The sequence below is a fragment of the Cervus canadensis genome, chromosome 14 (genome assembly GCF_019320065.1).
Source record: "Cervus canadensis isolate Bull #8, Minnesota chromosome 14, ASM1932006v1, whole genome shotgun sequence".
Lineage (NCBI taxonomy): Eukaryota > Metazoa > Chordata > Mammalia > Artiodactyla > Cervidae > Cervus > Cervus canadensis.
The window spans coordinates 40338323-40361772 of NC_057399.1; the positions used below are offsets into that span (position 1 = coordinate 40338323).

The window sequence follows — 23450 nt, forward strand, 5'->3', positions numbered from 1 at the left end:
ACACCAGTAACCTATTTCGAAAATGTCGATGGCACAGACATATCATACAGTAGCTAAATTCTTCATTCACTTGCAGTGACTTAAAACATTCTTTGCCATTCACGGTGGTTTTTACATATTCTTTGGCATTATTTTATATAAAAATAAATGACGGCATTAAGTTCAACTTAGACAATAAGTATTAAACTAATGCAAGGACTATTTTACTATCCAACTTCCCATGGAAATCAGTTTTAAAACCATTCAGAAAATAAAGTTACTCTTGTAATTTTTCCAAAGTAGACACTACCAAATACACAATTTAAGAAATACATTTCATTAAAATTTTTGTCTAATATGCAAATCCTAATCAAAGTTTTGAAATCTTGTATCTATCACACTGTATCACAGAACCCAGATTTAAAGAGTCCCTCAGAGTCTACAAGATATCCAGCTAACACTACCAAAAGGAAACTGCACTTTAATTTAAGAGTGAAGTCATCACTTCATAAACATAAGGTCTTTAACATGCCACTCCCACAAAATCCCATTAGCAATGATCTCTGGGAAGTAAGTTCTCTCATAAATAAAATGGTATTTCCTTTGTACCTTGGGAGGAGAAGATGGAAGGGAGGGACCATAATTCAGGTTATCACTACAAGCACTGCCATGAAGAGATAAAATAGAGGCTTGAGTAGAGTAGATGCTGTCATTATCAGGAGAGTACTGTGACTCAAAGGCAGATTCATCTGCTAAGTCAGCATCATTTGCGTTCACCTAGGAATAAAAACAATAATATCAGACGGGAATTCTGTTCTAAGACTAAAGGGCATACTGGTATCATTCTTTGGTCTATCCTATTCTCTATTTAAGGACCTATTTAAGGACCTCTTCACTCTCTTCAACACATCAGAAACTAACTACTGTAACAGAACAAAGACAAACTGGTGCTAGCATAGAGGGTTATTTTGTTTCATCAATGAAAGGGCAAAAAGTAACAAACAAGGGCTTGGAGCAATTCTAAGTTTAAATATTTCTATAATTTAAAAAAATACTTTTTTCCAGTTACCTGGAATTACAAAGTGAAATTATTGTACTGATTGCAATATACACCAAAACTTTCCAAATGGCTGATTCAGGAGCTGGCAATTGAAAAATAACTAACAAGAACCGTATCCTTCAACAATAGGATTATTAGAATCAAAGCCAGATGTGCACAATTAGTTATAAACACCTAATGGAGAATTTCACAGATTTGAAACCTCTCACTAGTCCAACACCACTAAGACAAGTATTTAAAATATTCCTTTCTAGTCACACTGAGGAATGCTTCCCAGCCCTCCAAAAAAATTTTAGGTCAGGAACCTGGCTTTAATGGTAGAAGTACTAGGAATAGGATGTGTAATTTTTACACTTGTATAAATGTCATATGCATATTTATATCTGATATTTAGTTTTATACTTTATTAAGTATTAACATAGCACTGGCTCCTCTACCAGACCATAAGGTTCTCAGGAGCAAGAACCATGTATTCACCCAACAAAGTTGGGCCTCCAGTGGTCCCTAAGTGTAGTTATTACAGTGAATGATTTTATATAGACCAAGTAAAAATAAAATTTTAATGTAAAAGCTTCTGGTAAATCAATAATGCTAACAAACATGTATTCATAGAAAACATGAACATTCCCTCTTTTGGAAGCTTCTGTGCTCTTAATCCACAAGTGAACCAATGTATGTGACTTTCATATTATTATCTAATGAAATAATATAACTTACATCATTAAAAGGAAGGTAAAATAAGTGATCTATGAATGAATACTGAAAACAGTTAAAGAATGCTTAGAGATACTCAAGTACGTATTTAGAGCAAACAGTGCTCTAATAACTTTTGGTATGATGTAAAGATTAATTTTACATGTTGACATAATACACTGCTAACTGAATTTCCCCCACAAATTCAACATTTTTCAGGTATATAATGGTTTGCTTTTCTTCTCATTTTGAACTGTGAGAACTACTGAAGTTGAAAATAAAATGTTAAGTTTTCCAAAAGATAATGAACAAAGAATACAGTAAAACTTCAGAATGTTTTGAAAAGCAAAAATAAGACATGTAAGATTTTGAAAGAAAGCTTGATAAGCCAGGGCGCAACTAACCAGAGCCAAGTCAGCCCTGAAGAGGGCTTTATCAGCCAGCCCTTCCTCCTCGCAGGAATGTGGCGGGTAGAGAAAGGAATCCTCCTTAGCAGAAACATAACCCTCTTCTGGGGACAGCTGCAGGGAGAATGAAGTTCAGTGTTTGAGGATGAGTTCATGAAAAAGAGGGAGAACAGAAAAGAGGGAGGGAAAGGGAAAATAGAGGAGAGGGGAGAAAAAAATAAGGGGGGGAGAAAAAATTGGAACGTTTTCAAATAATGTTTTCAAGTTATAAAGTCATCATAAACAAACGACTTTAACATAAATGATGAGCAAGAAATATAATAAATATTCATACTGAACAGTTTTATATTTTAAGACACAATAAGAATGCTTATCCCAATACCAACATCATCTGCTAGATGAGAATGCCTTTCTACGAACTTCTTTACCCTTCTTACAAAAAGATTATCAAAATCAACAATTTTTTACATTATAATAGTCTTCTGGTCACTTCTGGTCACCTACCAAATACTCGACTTGAATAATGACTTCTAAATACAGAAATAAGGCAACTTTTAGGTGTTAAGACAGAAGAATCTGCAGAAAAAGAAAACATTAAAAAGGAGGACCAATATCTCTCTGTCATTCCTTACTAGAATATTACTTTAAAGAATGTAATTTCTCTGACAAGGATAGTTAGTGAACTCTCAATGGAGTCTCTTAGTTTAGCATGGCTCAAAATACAACCATCACCATCAACTCTATATGTGTACAATATACTTACACTGCACTCCTGATTATTTTAAAGAATGTTAATTTCCTTGACAAGGGACGTTAGTAAACTCTCAATGAAGTCTCTTAATTTAGCAAGGCTTAAAATACACCACCAACTCTGTATGTATACAATACACTTATATTGCACTCCTGAGAAGTCAAATTATAACCATGATCACAGTGATGGAAAACCTAGCATTCTTCTTAAATATCAGGAACAAACAGGCTAAAACATTTAGATTGTCTTGCCTACATCACCCTATATCACCAATATGTGCAAAAGTATTTCAGAGAAAAAAAAAAATGTTTATCTTCTTTGCCCACACATATGAGCCTAATTTTTAGTAAAACTGACTTCATATAAATGAGATTTATCACAATTGCAATGCATATTCAATTTGAAATACTAAATACTCGTATGAAAGAAACTTATTTTGGAAACAGCTAGGGAAGAAAAAAGACTGCTTGAGTTAAGTGGCACAATTTTCCCTTAAGGGCAGTAAAACACATGTATTGATCATGTTTGTCATTTTCTTTGTGTAACAGAAAGACCAGAACCATATGTATGGTCAATCCTAATAAATATGCAGAGTCCCATAATGCACTATCTTCATTCTTACACTCTTCATACTGAACCCTTGTTCTGATTCCTACAATCCTGGTTTCATTTGAGGTTTGCTTAATATTCTCTTTCTTCTTCCCTTCCTTTCTTCCTGGTTTCATAAATACATTTTCACAGGTTACCAAAATTTGTTGTGGAACGAAAAGCAGAGCATGAAAAATCTACTCAACATTTTAAATACATCAACAAGCTTACAATCTAAACAAACTCTTTGACAAAGTCAACAGACTTTTATTCGATGCTTATGCATATATATCTATGTGTTTATGTTTATTTAAGAGAGAATATTATTTGTCCTTTTCACTTAAAATATATTTATACACTGAAAAAAATACAAATAGTGAGACCATCTCTAATATTTCATTGCAATTCAATGATAAGTGCTATGCTGCAATCGCTGTACCCAATAATCATACTAACATTATGTAGCATGAATTTATTAGTTGTTTTTATATTGCAGTAATTAATAACATGAATGCTATTCCCTCCCAGGAGGAGAGCTACAGGCTAATGAATCTAAATTAGAAAGTTCAATTTCTTGTTCTGCAGTAATTATACAACAAATATTTTGAAGTCAACAGAATACTGGGACTTAATCCACTCTGACAGAGATTCTATTTCTTCCACTATAACTGAAGATTCCACTGTTCGCTGTTGTTATTAATTTCTCTAATACGTCAACTTACTGGTATAGATATTTTAAAGCCTATTTCTTTGAAAAACATTTGTTTCTATATTGATCATGACCTTATTTTTGAATTAAAAAAAGCTAAAAGTAAACCACAGAACATTAACTTTTAAATTTATTTCTGAACTTCCTGGCTGTTTCTTTCCTTTATCCTTTTAAAAAATATTAGAAGTGAAAGTGAAGTCACTCAGTCGTGTCCAACTCTTTGCGACCCTGTGGACTGTAGCCCACCAGGCTCCTCCGTCCATGGGATTCTCCAGGCAAGAATACTGGAGTGGGTTGCCGTTTCCTTCTCCAAGGGATCTTCCCGACCTAGGGATCGAACCCACATCTGCCCGCATTGTGGGCAGACGCAGGCAGACGCTTTAACCTCTGAGCCACCAGGGAAGCACTCAAAATTAAATTTTTACACTCATGGAGCCAATAACCATGCTGATGAAAAGCATCAAAAATCATGATTCAATCACGAAAATACCTGAAGCAAAAAGGTTGAAAGTCACTTTTATTTGCAAATAAAAAGAAATCAATAGAATCTGAATTCTTACAGGCAAAGGCTTGGCAACACCTATTCTCACAGTTCCTGATGGTGCACCCTTCAGGGCCTGTACAGCTTCCTCGAGACTGCTGTTTTCCAAGTTAACATCATTGACAAACATGAGTCGATCTCCAGGGAGTAGTCGCCCATCCTTTTCGGCAATTCCACCAGGCACCAAAGAACGAATGACGATCACAGTGCTTGCTGGATCAATTGGATCCTGACAGGACGAGAAAGCAAAGAGCAGGCAACTTCTTTCTACACTTAAAAATGTTATTATAGGTTGCACTCTCTGCATTGTAATGGATGGGTAAATTTTTCAAAGTGTCTTTTAAAAATTCCATACAACACTTCCACTGAATTATCTGGGTGAAGGCTATCTCCATTTTAAAGAGTTTAGGAAGAATCCTCCTAAACAATGGTATCCCCACTTTCAATGGTTCCCAAGTAGATCTTTTAAATTTTATAGGTAAATTTAAAATTGTGACTTCAGCTATTGACACACTGTCCAATTTTATAACTATCATCTGAGATTCATGAATTATTAACAGCAGCATTTACTGACAGGCTATTACTATTGTGGAACGTCAGTAGATGTGAGTGTTCTGAGGAACGGGCTTGTTTTTGGAATGAAGAAATACAGAAGGAGGCCATATAGTAGTTGATAATGCAGTGTTTTCTGATACACAGCAACCTTAATATTAGAACAAGACTCCAGAACCATGCCTGAGAAAGAATACAACTCTCTGGAGTCATCTGAGACAGCCTTCCAGCTCAGCACTAATTCATGAGGAGCAGCAGCTGCACTCCGTCAGACCAGCAGTTGCCTCCCCCCAGTAACTCAGCCCAGAGCTCGGCACAAGGACCCAGGCTACACCTGACCTGACCTCATTCAAGATTATTCATTAAGTCTGGTCAACTAATAAGAATACGAGAATTTACAATATGTCCAAAATGATATATCTATCATTCACTTCAGACAAAAGAAGTAAGTATTTGATAGTTTCTGTCTTATCACTCAAATACGAACCATCCATTAACAATAAGGAAATAAAAACAATTTAGGCATATTCCCCAAAGAAACAGAAAAACTGTATTTCTATGATATTCCTAGAAAGTATTCTGCATAATCTTCAAATTTCCGAGAGCTGAAATATAAAAGAGCTCAAAAAACTCAATGCCAAAAGAAATGCTTTATAGTAATAATCTTATTATGAATTATTATTCTGAAAGACTAGAAACAAGAATACATATTTGATGACTCTAAAGTATTATCTACTTTTGCTCTACCAGTAACAACATATGTATAGCATCTGTTATCTTTAAAAAAAAAATTTTGTTAAAAGTAGGATATATTTACCTGGTAATCTAAAATGCTAAAACCAAGTCCTTTGCTCCCTTTCTCCAGCTCTATGTTCTGAACATCGGCTTCCCACATAGCCAAAGGTCCTTGAACTTCCTCTGCATTCCGACCCACATCAGTCATAGTCAGCACAGGATCCTCTGTCTCCGAGGACCCGATGAACTCACCTAGATCTACGTGAGGCTGGATAAACAGACCAGACAGCTCTTATTTCAGATGTACTAGATGCGCAGATGTACATACCAATGCTACGAGGAAAAGGGAGATTCCCAGCATCTGTCCAGAATATAGTACTCACATATGAGCAGCAACAATCAAGAAATCTTTATGAATTAAGGTATCAACTTAGAAATAGCCTAACTTGTAATAGGCACTTAAAATGTATGGTTCAAAGAGCTTCCATAAAAATATATAGTGATTCTATCTTAGCAGCATAATTCTGTGTGATTTTCACCTTTTTCATCAGTGTCTGAATCACATCTGTTGTTAGAAAAAGAAATGTAAAGCTATTTTTGATATTAAAGAAAAAGAATGCTTATGATAAACTAGAACAATTCAAGAGGAAATGGCTGTATGTATAAGTTCTGCATACTGAGCAGACAAGGGTTCTAAAATCCTGTGAGTTGTGCACGTGATTATTTCATTAATAAATTAACATGCATAGTGCCAAGATGATATCTGAAGACACATTGGCCTTGGCTTGAAGACTTCCTCTATTATTTTTCTTTTATCTCTGTTGCCTTGAGCTGCATTCTTAACCTGGGCTTCACAGTTACCCATCTCAAAGAATTTTTGTGGATAAAGTAAGGTAATATTTAAAAAGCATTTGGCACAAAAATAGGGGTTCAAACATTAGCTTCTTTTAGTCAAATATATTACAGTGAATCTAGGTTAATTCAGTTTTGTATATCTCTTGAAAACACTAGATAGGAAAAATGTTTTTGATGATGAAATGCTACTTTAAATGCTCTCTTTGCTTTTTTAACAATTATTGCACAGTAGAACCATGGATGCAAATCCGTCCATCTGCTTTATTGTAATAATCCCATTTATATCACATTAAAATATATCTGGACATGTATGGTGGTAGACTGATTTCTACAGAATTTGGCATTATGTTTCTTATTTTCCCCTATTCTTATCACCCACATGACAAGCACTGAGCTGAGGAGGTTATACAAAAGTATCTGACTAGATATGTACTATATACTCACTACTTTCATATTTCAATCTCCTGTTAAGGGGGCAAGTGTCCATTTCATAGGAATCCTGTGAATAAACTATTCAAGCACCTATTTTGCAATAATACCTAATGACTGACATTTTACCTCAAGAAAAGTGAGATTCAGAAAGATGAAGTGACTTGCCCATGGTCACAGAGAGAGGAAGGGTCAAGCCTGATTCAAACCTAGGTCTGTCTGACTCCAAAGTCTATCCTATATGCCAGAGGATTTGTGAGGAAATCAGCACCAAGTAAGAAAAAAAAAGGCTTAAAAACTTTTAAATGCCATATAGCCTTCCCATTGTACATTCAGATTAGTCTCCCATATCTGCACGTCTGACACCTTTTCTGTTAGTTCCATGTCACACAAGTCCAGGCTCTCCACCTCCGACGGGGCAGCAGGCGGCACGGTTCGACGACAGCACACCATTGTCACCTCCACGGGCAGCTCTTTCAGAACAGTCACCACATCCTGGTGATTCTCCCCAAGTAGGGTTATGCCATTCACCTGTGAAAAGGAAAAGTTGGCCAGGAAAGAACACTTCCTAACAGGACTACTCCTTTCAAAGCAATATTTTATTACATTAATATAAATTGTACTCAAGGGATGATCATAGCTGCACTATGCTCAGAACTATGGCTGGATCTGTAGTAGTGTTACCTAAAATAATTTACGTGCAACACTACAGTCTTACTGGAATTGGACCTTCTAAAGTAATCACAGAAAGATCACTAGCTTTCACCCATGTTTCATATGCCTGTGTAATAGTTTGGAAGGGGAGAATTAACAAAATTGTTTCCAAAGAATAAAGCTTGTTTTAAAATGATATACCACCATTAAATGAAAAACTTCAAGATAAAAAATGGAATGTATTTTATTATATACTAATACATTTAAAAAGTGGGATAAATTAATAAATTCAAATTTTCTTACATATTCATTAAAAATATCTGGAAGATTTAATAGAACCAGTAATAAGCAGTTACACCTAATGAAGGGTTGGGACAGAAAAAACACTACTCACTGGAGTATATCTTTGTCTTATATGTGATTATGAAACATGAACATATTACCTATTCTAAAAATTGAATGTTTAAAAAAATGTAAAGACAGTTTTTATATTCTCTGGACCTAAAACAAACAAAAACCATGCATGGAATTAGGTCTGATGATCAACGTACATACAGATAGGAAATTTCTGCTCTGGGTAAAGTTTTACTTGTGTATCTCTCTCAAGTACCCTTTGAAGGAGGAACTTAAAATAAGAACTTAATTGTTCACCACATTAAGCCTCCCACAGCCTTTTCAGAATTTTATTTACGAAGGGGAAGATGGAATAGCTTGCTTACTTCCAACAGCTCATCTCCACTGAAAAGCTTCCCACTGTGTCCAACAGGACCTTCCGGGAGGACAGATCGAATAAAATGATGGCCGACTGTTGCTTCCAGACTTATTCCCAACCCACTGTTCTCGCTGAACTTGCTCACGTGAGCCACCTGAAAGGAGAAATATCATCACAATTTTTAATATTCTTTCATTTTTTTCTTTTTCTGTATATGTATTTTATGTTCACCCCCCAGAAGGTCAAATTTCTCACAAAAACTTCAAAAACCTTATTTTAAAGCTGCAAACCTTTAGCGTTTTGCCTTGGAAAGAGTATTGATGTCTATTAGTTTCCTGAACCAACACAAACCAAGAGGAAGCAGCCAGGTGCAAGCTTCCAAGACACTCTGTGCTATCTAAGATGCCGATACCAGATGGAGGGTAGTCAGAGGACCACTGATAAAATCAGAAGCCTGAGCTCAAACCACACACAGAAAGACACACCCTTACCACCTTCCATGTGCCAGGACTATACAAATCCCATCATGCAGACTATCTCACTTACTTTTCATAAACAGGTACAATGTCTATCCCTGCTTCCAAACTTACAAAAATGAGGTTCTGAGAGGTCAGTTTCAACAGAGTCACACAGCTAACAAAAGCACTTGGAACTTCAGCAGTCTGAACCCACGGCCCAGGCTCTGGACCATAAACTGTATCAAGGGGACAACACTTGTCTTTAAAAGTGAATCAAAGCTTAAAACAGGAGAGTAAACTTTTTATTTCTGACTGTTACTCTAAATAATGAAGAACATTAGGAAATCACTATTTTTACAGACAGTCCAATCACTATAATATTAAAATCAGAAAGTATACTAAAGATGATCTGCTTTATCCCCTTTATAGTTAAGGGAACTGATCGATAGAGAGACTGAGAAAAATACTGTTTAATTATAAAAGATCTTTTTCAAATCTTAATGATAATGAGCGCAGAGTTAATCTTGGAAGCTGCATTATCTAAGTTTTAAATCTATTCTTGACAAAATCCTTCAATTCCTTATTTAGGTATCACTTCCTCCATGCAGCCGTCCATGTCCCCACTTACAACATCCATCAATCCTTCTCTCTACTACCCCACTCCTCCTATAACTTCATTCATGCTGTGTAACTACATAGGAAGCAACTGTAAATCCAGACATGTCATAGTCACCTGTGTTTGATAAGGGCCTATAAATAGCTTAGTCCATTCTGACTTATAATAAATTTTCACCCTTGATACATTACTGGAAGTGCCACCAAAACAACATGTAGGCAAAGGGCAGCTAAGAGTCCACAGTCTCCGTTCTGACCTCTGTGAGGAGCGGCTAGTGAAAGCGTGCTCTTACTACTCAAGTGTGACCCAAAGGAGCGCAGTCTCCGTTATGCATGCCAGCCATGTTAACCCCACCCACAAAGGAACCTCCCAACGCTCATTTCATGCTAAACTAACCATAGTTAAGCTGAACTTGGTTCTCTTCTTTCTTGACTCAATTTAAAACTGTGGTCACAACTGTACTTACTCAAATCTTATTTGACACAAATTGAGTGTTTAAAAAAATAACTTTGTAATGAGGATTAAAAGAAACACTGAGAGTACTGCTTGACACAAAGTACTCAGTGAATGTTATTTTTATTAATATTATATATAATTATCTCTTGTGTTTTATCATCTTTAATCTAGAGCTACTTGAATATCATAAGCAACATGAAAATTTTTACCTAACCAAGTATTTTATTGTTCCTTTTGAAATTCCTGAAATTTGCTGGTATATACCTAAAGATTCATAATCAATTTCCACTTCATTAAAACATGTTTTAGAACAGCAGATCACAACTGCTACTCTAGGTATGCAAGTTGTTAAATAAACATAAAATGTTCACTATGGCCTAAGTAAAATGAAAAAAGCATGCAGACTAAAAACCCTCAAGAAGAGTAAGAGCATAAGAATGATAAAGATTCTTTATCATCAAAAATGATAAAATAGGGAAAAGTTCTTTTTACAATTCTGTACTAGGTCATGATGATTTTTGTTTTATTTTCAAGTAAATTCTGTTATTCTATTCTGATTCTTTCCATAAATCCCAGGAATGAGAATCTGAAAAACTCTTCCTTTTATCCATATAATATATACTACTATGAGAAATAGTGATGAATTATAAGTTCTAAAACTTCCATTCCATGTACTTTAGCACCTTGGTTACTTACTATCCAACTTTCTCCAACTTGAATTTTTTAATATCTGAATCAGCACACTTAGGTCTTTGAAAAAAAACCCTGGTGTTTGCAACTTCTCTAGGACTATTTACAATAGTCATCTTTATCACTGTCAGAAACTCCCTGCTCAAATACAGTTTACAAGTTGGGAAGTTAGGGAGGGGAAGCCAACGTACCACTATCTCATAGTTAATCCCCATCGTCCTCTGCCACTTGGCCAGCAGGGCAGCCTCCTGCTGTTGCGCATCTTCTGCTTCCTCTCTGTCAGCTGACACTAACGGGAGAGAGGACACGATTAGTGACGCACGACACAAATCTCCGTGTCTCAGTCTTCTGTGCCAGGGACACAGTGACGAGGACCTGTCTGCCATACTGTCAGGTAGGAAGTCAGGCATGAGCAATGAGGGGCTGCCTGGCTGAAAAGGATGCAGGCTGATCTCTAAACCCCATCCTAGACACACCCAGGGGAGCTCACAAATATGCTACAAAATAACCACAGAGATTGTTCTATCTCGTGCACATATGTCCAAGGCACACTAATCACGGGGGCTTCTCCAGGTAACCTTAGGTAGCTAGGAAGAAGCCCATTAAGGGTTCATAAATACTCTACACACACACACACACACACACACACACACATCTGACAAAAGACCGAATAATAGGAAGGCATAAACAACATAGCCTGCTGTTACATAACTTGGAATTGTCAATAGGCTTTGAGTGGATGCCCATTTGCATTCACTTTCACTGACCGGTGGTGAGCACAAGCCCTATTTTGCATTTTGCACCAGGCATAACCAAGAGGAGGAGACAGAAAGTAATAAAAGGGGGAAGCCAAGAGGAATCAGGAGGAGGATGATAACTCCTTTGGGGTTGACCTGCTCCCATGTCTTCAGAGTGTCTGTCTGATAAAAGATCTGTTTGCTTGAGCTGAACTGAGATATAACTGTCTGTTGTTTTAAACCCTTCAGTCCATCATACCAATTTTTTGTTGAAATGAGACAAGAACTGAGGAAGAACTGCCATGACAATAATAAGTTTGGCTCTTCTCCTAATACATGATTTACTCTTATTTCTATAAACATTTTAATAATTCAGTTTAGAACTGTATATTCCAAGACTATTCTCTTTTAAGAGATATCTTTTAGGTCTTAACTATATTTCAATTAAAGTATCCATATATTATCCAACTTTTATTTAAAAGAATGAGGCCTCCAAGTAGCTCTAGGATTCACTTGATGACCCTCTAGTGACTATTAAAAAGCTATACTGCCTGCTATGTTAATCTCTATTTCATTTTCATTTGGTTCTACAGAGTACAGAAGGGAACATGCTATGACTCAGAAAAAACAAACAAAAGAAATTAACAGATAATATATGCAACTCCACGTACTCCGTGTACAATGAGAAAATATAAATAAAAAAGAAGAAACAAATGGAAAATGTACATTAAATTAAAACCCTATAATAGGAATCGTACTAATTGGTAAAAAAAAAAAAAAGGAAAGTGAAATCTATTTTGTGAAGAAATTCACAAAACCCATTATGCAAACAATACTGAATTAAAACAAAATAAACTGGTTGAGGATAATTTTCAAGTCATATTCAAGGATTTTCATGCCATCATATTTCTTACTCATAAAGGTTGTCTTTTAAAAAAATCTTTACAAGGCACTACTCCCTAAATTAGATTTTAAACATCACTTTTAGCATTCATTTCTCAAATTTAAAGAGTAGTCTAAAATTCAGATGTCTCATTAACTGCCTCCTTGTTAGTGGAATGAATGGGCTTTTACTCCAGGCCTATTCCAGGTTTTTTATGCTTTAAATTAATAATATTCAGCTTTATTTTTGAGAAACTAGAAACAGTAAACTATGTATTTCTTTAAAAATCTGGAGACTAGCCCCCCAAAATGAGTGTCTTCTCTTCAAATGCGTATTCAATGCTGAGAGGATAAAAGTGCAGGAGTGAACACAGATTATAGGAAATGTTTCAACCTGGTAAGAGTTAAAAACAGGAGGGTCAGTTTGGTACCACCTCCTCCCATATCCCATTTCTCTGATTCTGCAGTGGTTACACAAGTGAGCAATGAGCAGTGTTCAAGGAGGGTGAGATTCTGAATAAAGAAAGTAGGGAATCTGTAAGCTAATAATAAAAGATTTGTATTCATTCAACCAATCTACAGTCACAAAAACCCTCCATGTTCCCCCTTTCCCAAATGCCCCCAAGATGAGATTCCAGGTATATTTAAAAAACCCTAAAGTTCAAACTTCTGATGTTACTAAGAAGTCAAACGACTTGCCCCAGGCTCACACAATGAGTCAAATTTATGTGGAAGAGGCAACGGTATCTTATCCCTTGTCTGAGGACCAGCACTTGAGTAGATGCATTAGAATTGTTTATAGATATTTTTTCCTTTATTTTAAAAAGATTGTGGGACTCCTGATCCCAAGTCTAGACCCTCTCACTCTCAATGCACATCACCAAAGTAAAACAAGACGGTTGAGCCTTTAAGACCATCCACTACCCTCACTCCATCTACTATCTCAAGTTTTATGCTTTGAAACATTTTTAATCCTTTTCCAGAAGCTGTGGTGCTAGACAAGACTCTTGAGAGTACCTTGGACAGCAACCAGTCAATCCTAAAGGAAATTAACCCTGAATATTCATTGGAAGGACTGATGCTGAAGCTCCAATACTTTGGCCACCTGATGCAAAGAGCCAACTCATTGGAAAAGATCCTGATGCTGGGAAAGATTGGGGGCAGGACAATAAAGAGGCGACATAGGATGAGATGGCTGGATGGCATCATCAACTCAATGGACATGAGCTTGAGCAAACTATGACAGATTGTGAAGGACAGGGAAACCTGACATGCTACATACAGTCTATGGGGTCACAAAGAGTCGGACATTACAGAGCGACTGAACAACAAAGCACTTGCTGTATTCACTTTATCCTAGATAATTCCTACACTTCCTAGTGTAAAAATCGCAGACTGTGATTAACACCTGAGAATCCTATATATCTCACTGTTGGGATATCGCTGTGAACACAAATATTCACTTAAAACAAAAAAGTTAAATCACAATTTTCAGCAAGAAAAATACTTAACAATGAAGGAGCTAATGTTTTAATGAACTGCAGCGCTTCAATATAACTATTTTAGTGAAGGACAGAATTCTCATAAAGACATCTGTCTTGGGCTTTGTTCAGTGGATTTAGTTTGTCAAACACCTAAAGCAATAATGACAGGTCAAGGAAGCATGGACCACCCAGCCTAGAAAGACAGCAGCAACATGTTGACATAATTATGTGTAACAATGCTGCCTTAAAATTTCTTTAAGCAGTGTGATGAATTCTAGGTGTATAGAGACAGAAATCTCAGAAAGGCTTAATAATTTCTCTGTATAACTCCTTTCAAAATTTAGAATTTTAAAAAAATTTGGAGGAAAAAGCCCGCAAAATAGGCATACTTTCATTTGAGAGTTTAAGCTTTAAAGATTCCTTTTCTATGTTTATTTTTTAAATGTTTTAACACTTTACTGTTGCTTGTTCAATAAGAGACATATTGGCTCTATCTTAAGAAACAAGGGGTCTGAAATACCAACCGTGTATGTAACAGAATGATTTCTAAAGGTTCTGGTTTTAAAAAAATGAAGAAGAGAAGACTGACTCAGCAAGAAAATCTGCCAGTTATAAATAAACAATTTTAATCAATAGAGCAATTAATCACATCTATGAACAAGGATTTAACACTCTTTTTTGAAAGTTATTTTTCTAATAATTTATAATATGTCCATAGAGGTTGAACCACATTTGTTAAAAGTCATTTCTCTTATAAAAAGTAATAAATATCGTAATAACCTGGCTCCATGTGTTTACTTTCTTCTTCAATTGGTAATATGCTGGTGTTTCTCCTCAGAGATAAAGAATCTTCATCTTCTTGATAAGTATCTTAAAGATAAGAAGATTTTACCACTTAGGCCTGTAATATCTTGACTTTTTCAAACTCCACTCTATTTGAACACCTAGATGAGAGCTAACTTTTTGTATATAAAGTTTTCAACAATCACTGGTACTTACAGGAAAGTTCTCCTGCTAATGGAACAAACAAGTGATAAAATTCCCCTAGGATTTGCCTCCCTGTTTCCTGATCTGCAATTAGTAGTGTGTGGCATAAATGGTCAACAGTTTGAGAAATGAAACACACTTTCAAACCAACAGCCTGACTTCTACGAATAAATGCTTACATCAGGAAGCTACGTGGGAATTTGGTAATTTTCAGAGATGTTCATGTTCCAACACTTATGAAAGACATTTCTAAATGTGGAAATAAGGGTCTCATGGTCTACCAAATGAGCTAGTCAAGCCTAAACACTGAATTAAAGCTGATTCCTTCAAGAAAAGGCTGGGCAATTTGGAAACATTACAGGGCTCACAGGCAGAACAAACTTCCCCCTAAAGAGAAAATATATCAATGACATCCAAAAGTAAGGCAACAACAGAAAGGCAAATGACTGTACATGATTCCAAATGAGAAGCGGTGACTGAGAAAACAGGACAGAAATCAGCTTCATTCAGAAGTTGTTTCTACAGTTAATGGACAAATCTCTGCTTGCAGTTAACCCCCATTGTATTAAAATCCCTTTTTACTTGGTTTATAATGAATAGTTACAACTAAGTTGCTCTTTAAATGATTTTAGAATTAGAAAAAAACTGATATGAGTCTAACCAAAAAATCAGACTCACGTGTCCTCACCTTTGCTAACATTTGCAGTAACAGGAGACAAAGCCACGTCTTTTGTGACGTCCTCCCGTGACGCCGGTTCGGCATCCTGCTTGGTCCCTCTTCTCATTAGCGTCAGATGCACAGTCTGTCCCGTGTGGCGCAACACCTCCACTGCTTGTTGATTGGTAAAGCCCTGAAGGTTTGTGCCATCTACCTATGGTTAGAGCAAGACATGGTAAAAATAAAAGTATACCATCCCATGAAACACGGTTACTGCTGCACGGTTACAGAATTAGGAATGAGTACTCCCCTAGTTAGGGAGTGGGCTGACACCTGTTCGTGGACCAGTACTAGCTCAGATGCACTGGAATCACGCAGGAGTGTTTCATTTGTTTTAATATAAAGTCTCACTTCTAGAAATTATAAGCCAGCAGGTCTTTGGGTGAGGCCCAGGATTCTGTATCTCTTAAAATATTCTTCTATATTTCTCAAGAGATCCTAAAACACAGTCAAGCTTGGAAACCAATCCCAGGTAGGACACAGAGGTATAGAAGATAGTGAAGAAAGTGGTCACTGGGAGCGCTGACAAATTCCAAGGAAAGATGATGAAACTACCTTCTTTTTTATATCTTTGCCTCTTCAAAAAATATTTTCCCTTTTTCCTGTTCACAAATGATAAAACACTTGAGGGTGCCCCAGTGATCTTTGCAAACTACACAGATATGATCCTATCACCCCGCCCTGCCGTACAGGAACAATCCTTAAGATGCTCCAAATTCTCAATGCGGCTTAGAATGGCCTGTGTCAACTCCACCTTGCATCACTGACCTCATCCTGCAGCATCCTATTTCTCTGCGCTCCAGCTCCAGAGGATCGTTTCCATTTCTCTGACTTGCAGGCACTCCTTTCAGTCGTGAGGTCTTTGCAAATCCAGTTCCCTCAGTCTAGACTCTCTGGACAGCCCTCTCCAGCCCACACTGCTTCTAATCTATTCACTTAGAAAAAGCCCGTAACTGCTTAGTTCAATAGTTATTTCCACAATTAAGCTACTGATGCCCCTGACTATAGTTAAAGCCCCCTTTACCAAATCTCCTTCACGGCACCTATCAGAAATTTAATTTTATATTTTCCAGCATTATGTGGTCTATGATTGCATCCTCCAAGAGGACAGGTTCTGTATGTCAACAAAACAAAATGCTGGGAATTCCCTGCCCGTCCAGTGGTTAGAACCCTGTGTTCTCACTGCTGATGGCCCAGGTTCAGGCACCTCTGGGTGGAGAACACAACCCACAAGCCATGCGGCCACACACACACACACTTAAACACAACAAGACCAGTGCTGTTTTCACAGTAGATATTCACAAATGGGAAACTGGCTCATATGGCAAAGATTTACTGGTGAAGCAAATTATATTTCTGAATAAATAAATGCAGGTTATAACATCTTAATTTTTAAAATACATTTTAAAAGGAAGAATTTGGAAAGTTGAAAAAGTACTACAGTAAAATTAATGCTGAAATTCAAAGTCACTGACACACCTTTTGAAATGTGAAATAGCTGTAAAATGGCTATGTAAGTACCATGCTTTTCTGAGCACAGTACTGACCATAGCAGGCATTCAAATATTTACTAAATGAATGAGAACTACAATAAGACCTGTTATCAGTGGTATCCAAGATGAAGTACCTTTACTGCAGAGGTTTCTGGAAGAATGTAATAAAATTCATAATTAAATATATTTTTAAATCTCATTTTGTTTTATATACACATATATATAATCATACATTAACTTTGTATATAAAGCAATATATAATACATATATAAAACAAGATGCATAATATATCATATAACATATATAAATACATAGGAGAAAAAAGGAAGGAGAAAGGAATAGGTTATAGATCGATTGATCACTTAATAGACTGACATTTTTTTTTTTACCAATGGGGATAGTCAATAAAAAATCTAGAGACCTCTGATTGAAATGATCAATATCAGAGACCTCAGCATCAGAGACCTCTGATACTCTGCAAGTTAAGTTTTGTAGGATAATTTTGTGCTAAATGGCAACTTGAACATAGGTGACTAACTCTCTCCTCTTTCCTCCCACCTCTATCTTATTGATTCCCTTTTAGAAAGACTAAATAAAATATAACAACAGAGAAAACACTAAAACAAAACTGCAAACCAAGGAAGAAGTCCTTATACCAATAACTTGGAGGAACTTCTATAAGGAATGGTCTATGACCAGATTGAAGGCAGGGCAGCTGGATCTCTACATGTGAGGGAACATCTTGTTTGGTCTGTCGGATGAAACATCAGTAAAATCCAACAACTGTCTTTCATTAAAAGGAGGCTGTCAGAAGGTACATGTGGACTCCAACTGGTGAGTCCAAAAACCAATCAAGTGCCAGGCATCACACCAAGCTGGGAGCATACACCACACAGACTCATATACACACAATGAAGTCACACTAGGCACACACATGCATCCACACACAACCCCAACCAACTCCACAACACGCAGGGAAAACAATCTGTCAGTACAGACACGCAATGTTCTTCATCCCGTTTCCCTGGTTTCCTCTATATTCTATTAATCCACCAGTGAAACTGACTTGTAAATTTAAACTTTCTCCTTCCTTCTTGCTTTGCAATTCCCGAACTGTCTCTATAAAAATCCATCTCATTCCCCTTTGGCACAAGCATAGTTCTCACTGAGATCTCTGAGAAAAAAAGGTCACAGGAATAGAATACCACAGTCTGAAAGAAAATGTGTGCCCTGAATCATGAGTACAAATATCTTCCAATGAGACCGTCACTGCAGGGAACAGACAGATATTTTATGAAGCTTCTCTTCAAAGAGATTCATTTCTCATTGTATTTATGGAAGTGGAGAGAATGCACACAAAGAAGGACAAGTATCTACCAAAAAGAAAACTATTACAGTGAAGGCATCAACAGCATTTTACATACTGTACAAAGTCATGGAATGAAAGACAGGAATATGCAATTTTCCTATGCTTTCAGAGGGTAAGAACAAGTAGATAAAAATGACCAGGGAAATAAGACTGAAGACATATTAAGGCTGATATAGAAAATCAATATAATTACAAAAAATTAAAGGGAGAAGGGAATAACTGAGGAAAAATAATCCAAGAAATTATGAGTAGATAAAGAAATCTGCCTCTATAAATCAGAGTTATATGAAAAACTAGAAACAAAACTAACACCCAGACAAATCTTGATTAAATTCTTGGATTTCAAAAATCAGAAGAAAAAAGCCCATTAGCTTCTAGGAAATTATGAAAGAAATTGTGAAAGAAATTAAGAACCCAAAATTTTATACTCAGTGTAACATATATGAAAACGGAAATTATGGTTGAGATGCTATGATGTTATCCTATAGTATCATAAGATAGCATCTGATAGCATCAATTATAGCATGAGATGCTATAATTATATCTTATACCAAAGTGTGTTATGAGAAGACCACAAAGCAGAAATTTAAGCAGTATGGAATTATAATCTGTACATATTTAGGACATTAAAGGGCTGGGCTGTAAGAGATTAACAAAGACTTAAGAGGAGGTTGCTTTGCTTTTTTAGAGAGAAGAGCGCCATAAATCCCCACTTAGATGTTCAACCTACGACCACAAGTCAAAAGAGCTGTGTCACGTGTTGTAAGGAAGGATGCAGTAAGTACCTCGTGTTTAGCTCTATCAGGAGGATAAGGGTGAGGCTCTTTAACTGCTCTGACAGTGAACCAAGAGAAAACTGCTATTATGTTGAGAACTGTTTGACAGCCTGACTCTGTCTGGGCACAGATCAGAAGGGGGCCACACACACACACACACACACACAGAAAACTGCTATTATGTTGAGAACTGTTTGACAGCCTGAAGGGGCCACACACACACACACACACACACACACAGAAAACTGCTATTATGTTGAGAACTGTTTGACAGCCTGAAGGGGCCACACACACACACACACACACACACACACACACACACACACACAGAAAACTGCTATTATGCTGAGAACTGTTTGACAGCCTGAAGGGGCCACACACACACACACACACACACACACACACACACACACAGAAAACTGCTATTATGTTGAGAACTGTTTGACAGCCTGAAGGGGCCACACACACACAGACACACACACACAGAGAAAACTGCTATTATGTTGAGAACTGTTTGACAGCCTGAAGGGGCCACACACACACACACACACACACAGAGAAAACTGCTATTATGTTGAGAACTGTTTGACAGCCTGAAGGGGCCACACACACACACACACACACACACAGAGAAAACTGCTATTATGTTGAGAACTGTTTGACAGCCTGAAGGGGCCACACACACACACACACACACACACACACGAGAAAGCCAGGCTGGAGCCACCTTGAAACCTACCCAAGAGTATCCCTAGGGAATGATGGTGCCCAAAAACGAGAATTTATGGAGCAGAATGTTGAGAAACTGCAGCCAAAGGAAAGTAGAGTCAGTCAGATGAAAAATTCACCATCTGTCATGGAACGCTCGGTCAAATATCTCTAGTAGGGTCTCCCAGGAACCCAAGAAGGAACCCTGAGTGATAGTTGCATTTAAGCATGAGCCAGGCTCACACAGCAAGACCACATTACAGAAGTGCCAGTCAGGGATGAAGGGCCCTGCTGTCTTTCACTCTCTTCCTTCACACTGGTAAGGGGCAGCAGGCACAACAAGAAGGGGAGGGAGGAAAAGGAAAGCTCGGCATGGAAGACAGACTAGGAGTGCACACTCTATCTCTACCAGTTCACAGTAGGCTGCTGCTAGGCCAGGGTGGGGGCTGAAATTAGAATATCATTTAGGATGGGAAATCTTTAATTACTAAATTGGAGCTGTATCTGGTGATCCTGATTGGCCATAGGACATTTTACTCTCTGAGAATAGTAACTTGACCAAGATTTCCTCCAGGGGAAAAGGAAGACCTTTTCCTATAGAAGATAAAAGAGACACCTAAAGACAATTTTTAAAAGGCTGTTTAAGACTATCCCCCCAAGTCTTCTTTATGCGAAGTCTATGTTATTGCCAGCCAAAATGTCCAAGTGTGCAAAGGCAGCATACGAGGTTCTCAGAGAGAAAAGCTTCTGAAAGTCTACCAACACATTCTCCTCCTATGAAATTGACTCAAAAAACACTAGCTGACTGAGCGATTAATCAGATTTAAAACTCCCAAGTGAGAAAAATGTGGCATACAAGGTTTAGTGCTGAGTAATAAGTAAAATTCAAATCTAAATAGTACTATTACAGCAAACTTATATGTTTTAAGTCTTGGTCCATAAAAGACATACAAAATGGTATGCAACACAGTTGTTTATAATAGCAAACCACTATAAACAATATACCTCTCCATGAACAAGAGGTGGAGAAGGAAATGGCAACCCACTCCAGTGTTCTTGCCTGGAGAATCCCAAGGACAGGGGAGCCTGGAGGGCTGCCGTCTATGGGGTCACACAGAGTCGGACACGACTGAAGCGACTTAGCAGCAGCAGCAGCAAGTATATTATGACAGATCCATATGTGCTGATACAACTACACATACCAGGTATATTTCTAAACTAAAAAAATAATAAAAAGATATAAACTAATACAATCCTATGTACAGATACACGGAAACTTTCTGAAATGTTACATCATAAGGTATTAAGAGTGATTTCTATTAGAAGAGCTTTTTAAGCCATGTTCAAATTTAATGTTCTTTAGACCTCAAAGACAAAAATTAATCTAAAAGAAATAAACATGTTATTTATTCTCAGGGTAGCAATAGAGAAAAATCTCACAAAAATCTCAACTTTGAGGTGCCATAAAAATTCTTAAAATGCACATAACTTAGGCTGCAAGTTTTCATGTGCAATAGATTTTTACAGCTCAATTCTTTAAATATGCGGTTTAAGAAAATCAAATGTGTATGATTTTGTCTGCTAAATAGCAATACAGTTCATTATGTAAAGAAAAAACATGTTTCCTTTTTTCCCCCCAAAATCTGATGACCTGAATTTAAAAATATATTCCTTACTCAAATCTCACAGATGGTAGGTACTAGCACAGAAGAAATTGCTATAATGGAATAATTACAGACTTTTAATCCTAGACTTTGGTTCAAAATTTCTCAGTATCTTCATCTGTAATGTGAGAATAATGGTACCTACTTTTCCAAAATTACAGTGCATGGCGCTTTGTACTGAAAAGTTACTCAGACACTTTTATTAATATTTGACTTAATACCAGATTTCAAGAGGTACTATTATTAATAAAATGAAGAAGTGATTCATAAACATAAAAACCCCAGGCCTTATGGAGGCACTTTCTGTTCAACATAATTACGAACATCATACATACGGGACAAGGCACTGAAACCCGAATGAGGGCTCAGTCCAGCTCCCGTCCCTCATTATCACAGTAAGACAGCTAAAAGGCTGCTTCAGACCCACTTGTCGCAGAGACAAAAGCGCTCTGGAACGAGGTACAGTGACAGTAAACTGTCTGGGTGCCATCTTGAGGAGATGGCAGGGCAGTGTAGATACTGCTATGAATAATTATAGGGGAGAAATTCTAGTTAGAACAAATGGAAAAGCCTGCTCCTCAGTACACTCAATCTAGCTGGCCAAGCCCTCCTCCAACACAGCCTATAATTATACACATATACAAAGAGGGAAATTGAGACTATTAACAAAGTCACAGAATAGTAAAGGCAACATCTGATACCTTTCCATATTTTCTTTTCATAATACATTTCCTGTATAACATTTTTAAATAATATACATAATTCTATACTACTTTTATCAAAGATATCTGTATACCAACCTAAAAAAATGAATATATGACTTTATCTAATGACAAGTTTGGTTGTCTTCACAAAATAAGAGTCCCCTTATTAAATAATTCTTATGTAGTAAAGAAAAAGTCTCATTTGCTCTATTCCCTGCCCCTGTAATACCTACACTAAAACCCTAGGGGTTAAGAAAGCATAATTCAAAAAACGGGAAACTTATAATAAAAGACTTTAATTTTTTAAAATAATACATCCCTAAATAATAGGAAATAATTTCTTAATTCTCTCACTTCGATAATAAAAAATAAAAACATTATAGTTCAAAATAGCTGCTGCCAAGACAAAATTGAAAAAAAAAAAAAAGGAAGATAGCAGCCATGAAAAACAACTAGTGTGAAGAACCTTCCTACCCATCTCTCAGAAGACTGCAAACTGACGGCATTTTACACAAAACTAATGCATGATCAAAGCACCGCATGGTATTTCTTAAAAACCAAGGTGTTTCTAACTGTGAAGTAAGAGAATGTTGCTAAAAAAATAAAAAGTTGTAACACTGATGAGAGCAAAGACAGTGATTTTATTGAAAGCAAGAAAATACTTCACAAAAAAGGTGCTTCCACTTTTGAGTCAACAATCTCCTTTAGCACTGATCTTCCCCAAGCAAAATTATATGAGGTTCCAGTTATAAATCAATGCAAATAATTATAAATTTGAAGGCAAGCTTTTGTGAGAGTTACATGTGTAATCATTTCAGGCCCTCAATAAATATCTGCTTAATTAATTAAACCATACTTATGTACCAAGTATACTATGTATTTTAAATAAATAATTCATTTGGTTTTTTAAAAAAATCATACAAGGAAAGTTTCTTTATCTCAATATTGTAGGTAAAGGAATCCTGCTTCTCACTAAATGGTTAAATATAGAGGTATATGATCCAGCAATTATACTCCCAAGTATACACTGAGGAGAAATGAAA

The 23450-nt window shown here is 36.6% G+C and overlaps 1 protein-coding gene across 9 annotated transcripts in view; it reads right to left on the bottom strand.

Moving 5' to 3' along the window:
- The window catches only part of MPDZ (multiple PDZ domain crumbs cell polarity complex component), a 159808-nt gene that overhangs the window by 74351 nt on the left and 62007 nt on the right, over window positions 1-23450 (bottom strand). For 6 of the 9 annotated variants that reach the window (XM_043486469.1, XM_043486466.1, XM_043486467.1 and 3 more), the window contains 9 exons: window positions 15664-15847; window positions 14769-14858; window positions 11077-11174; window positions 8673-8819; window positions 7666-7830; window positions 6098-6283; window positions 4748-4957; window positions 2137-2253; window positions 589-756 (listed from right to left, as the gene is read on the bottom strand). In XM_043486469.1, the coding sequence (XP_043342404.1) occupies window positions 589-756; window positions 2137-2253; window positions 4748-4957; window positions 6098-6283; window positions 7666-7830; window positions 8673-8819; window positions 11077-11174; window positions 14769-14858; window positions 15664-15847 (1365 nt within the window). The remainder of the gene's footprint in view (window positions 1-588; window positions 757-2136; window positions 2254-4747; window positions 4958-6097; window positions 6284-7665; window positions 7831-8672; window positions 8820-11076; window positions 11175-14768; window positions 14859-15663; window positions 15848-23450) is intronic. The other 3 variants (XM_043486468.1, XM_043486471.1, XM_043486475.1) reach the window with 3 other exon arrangements.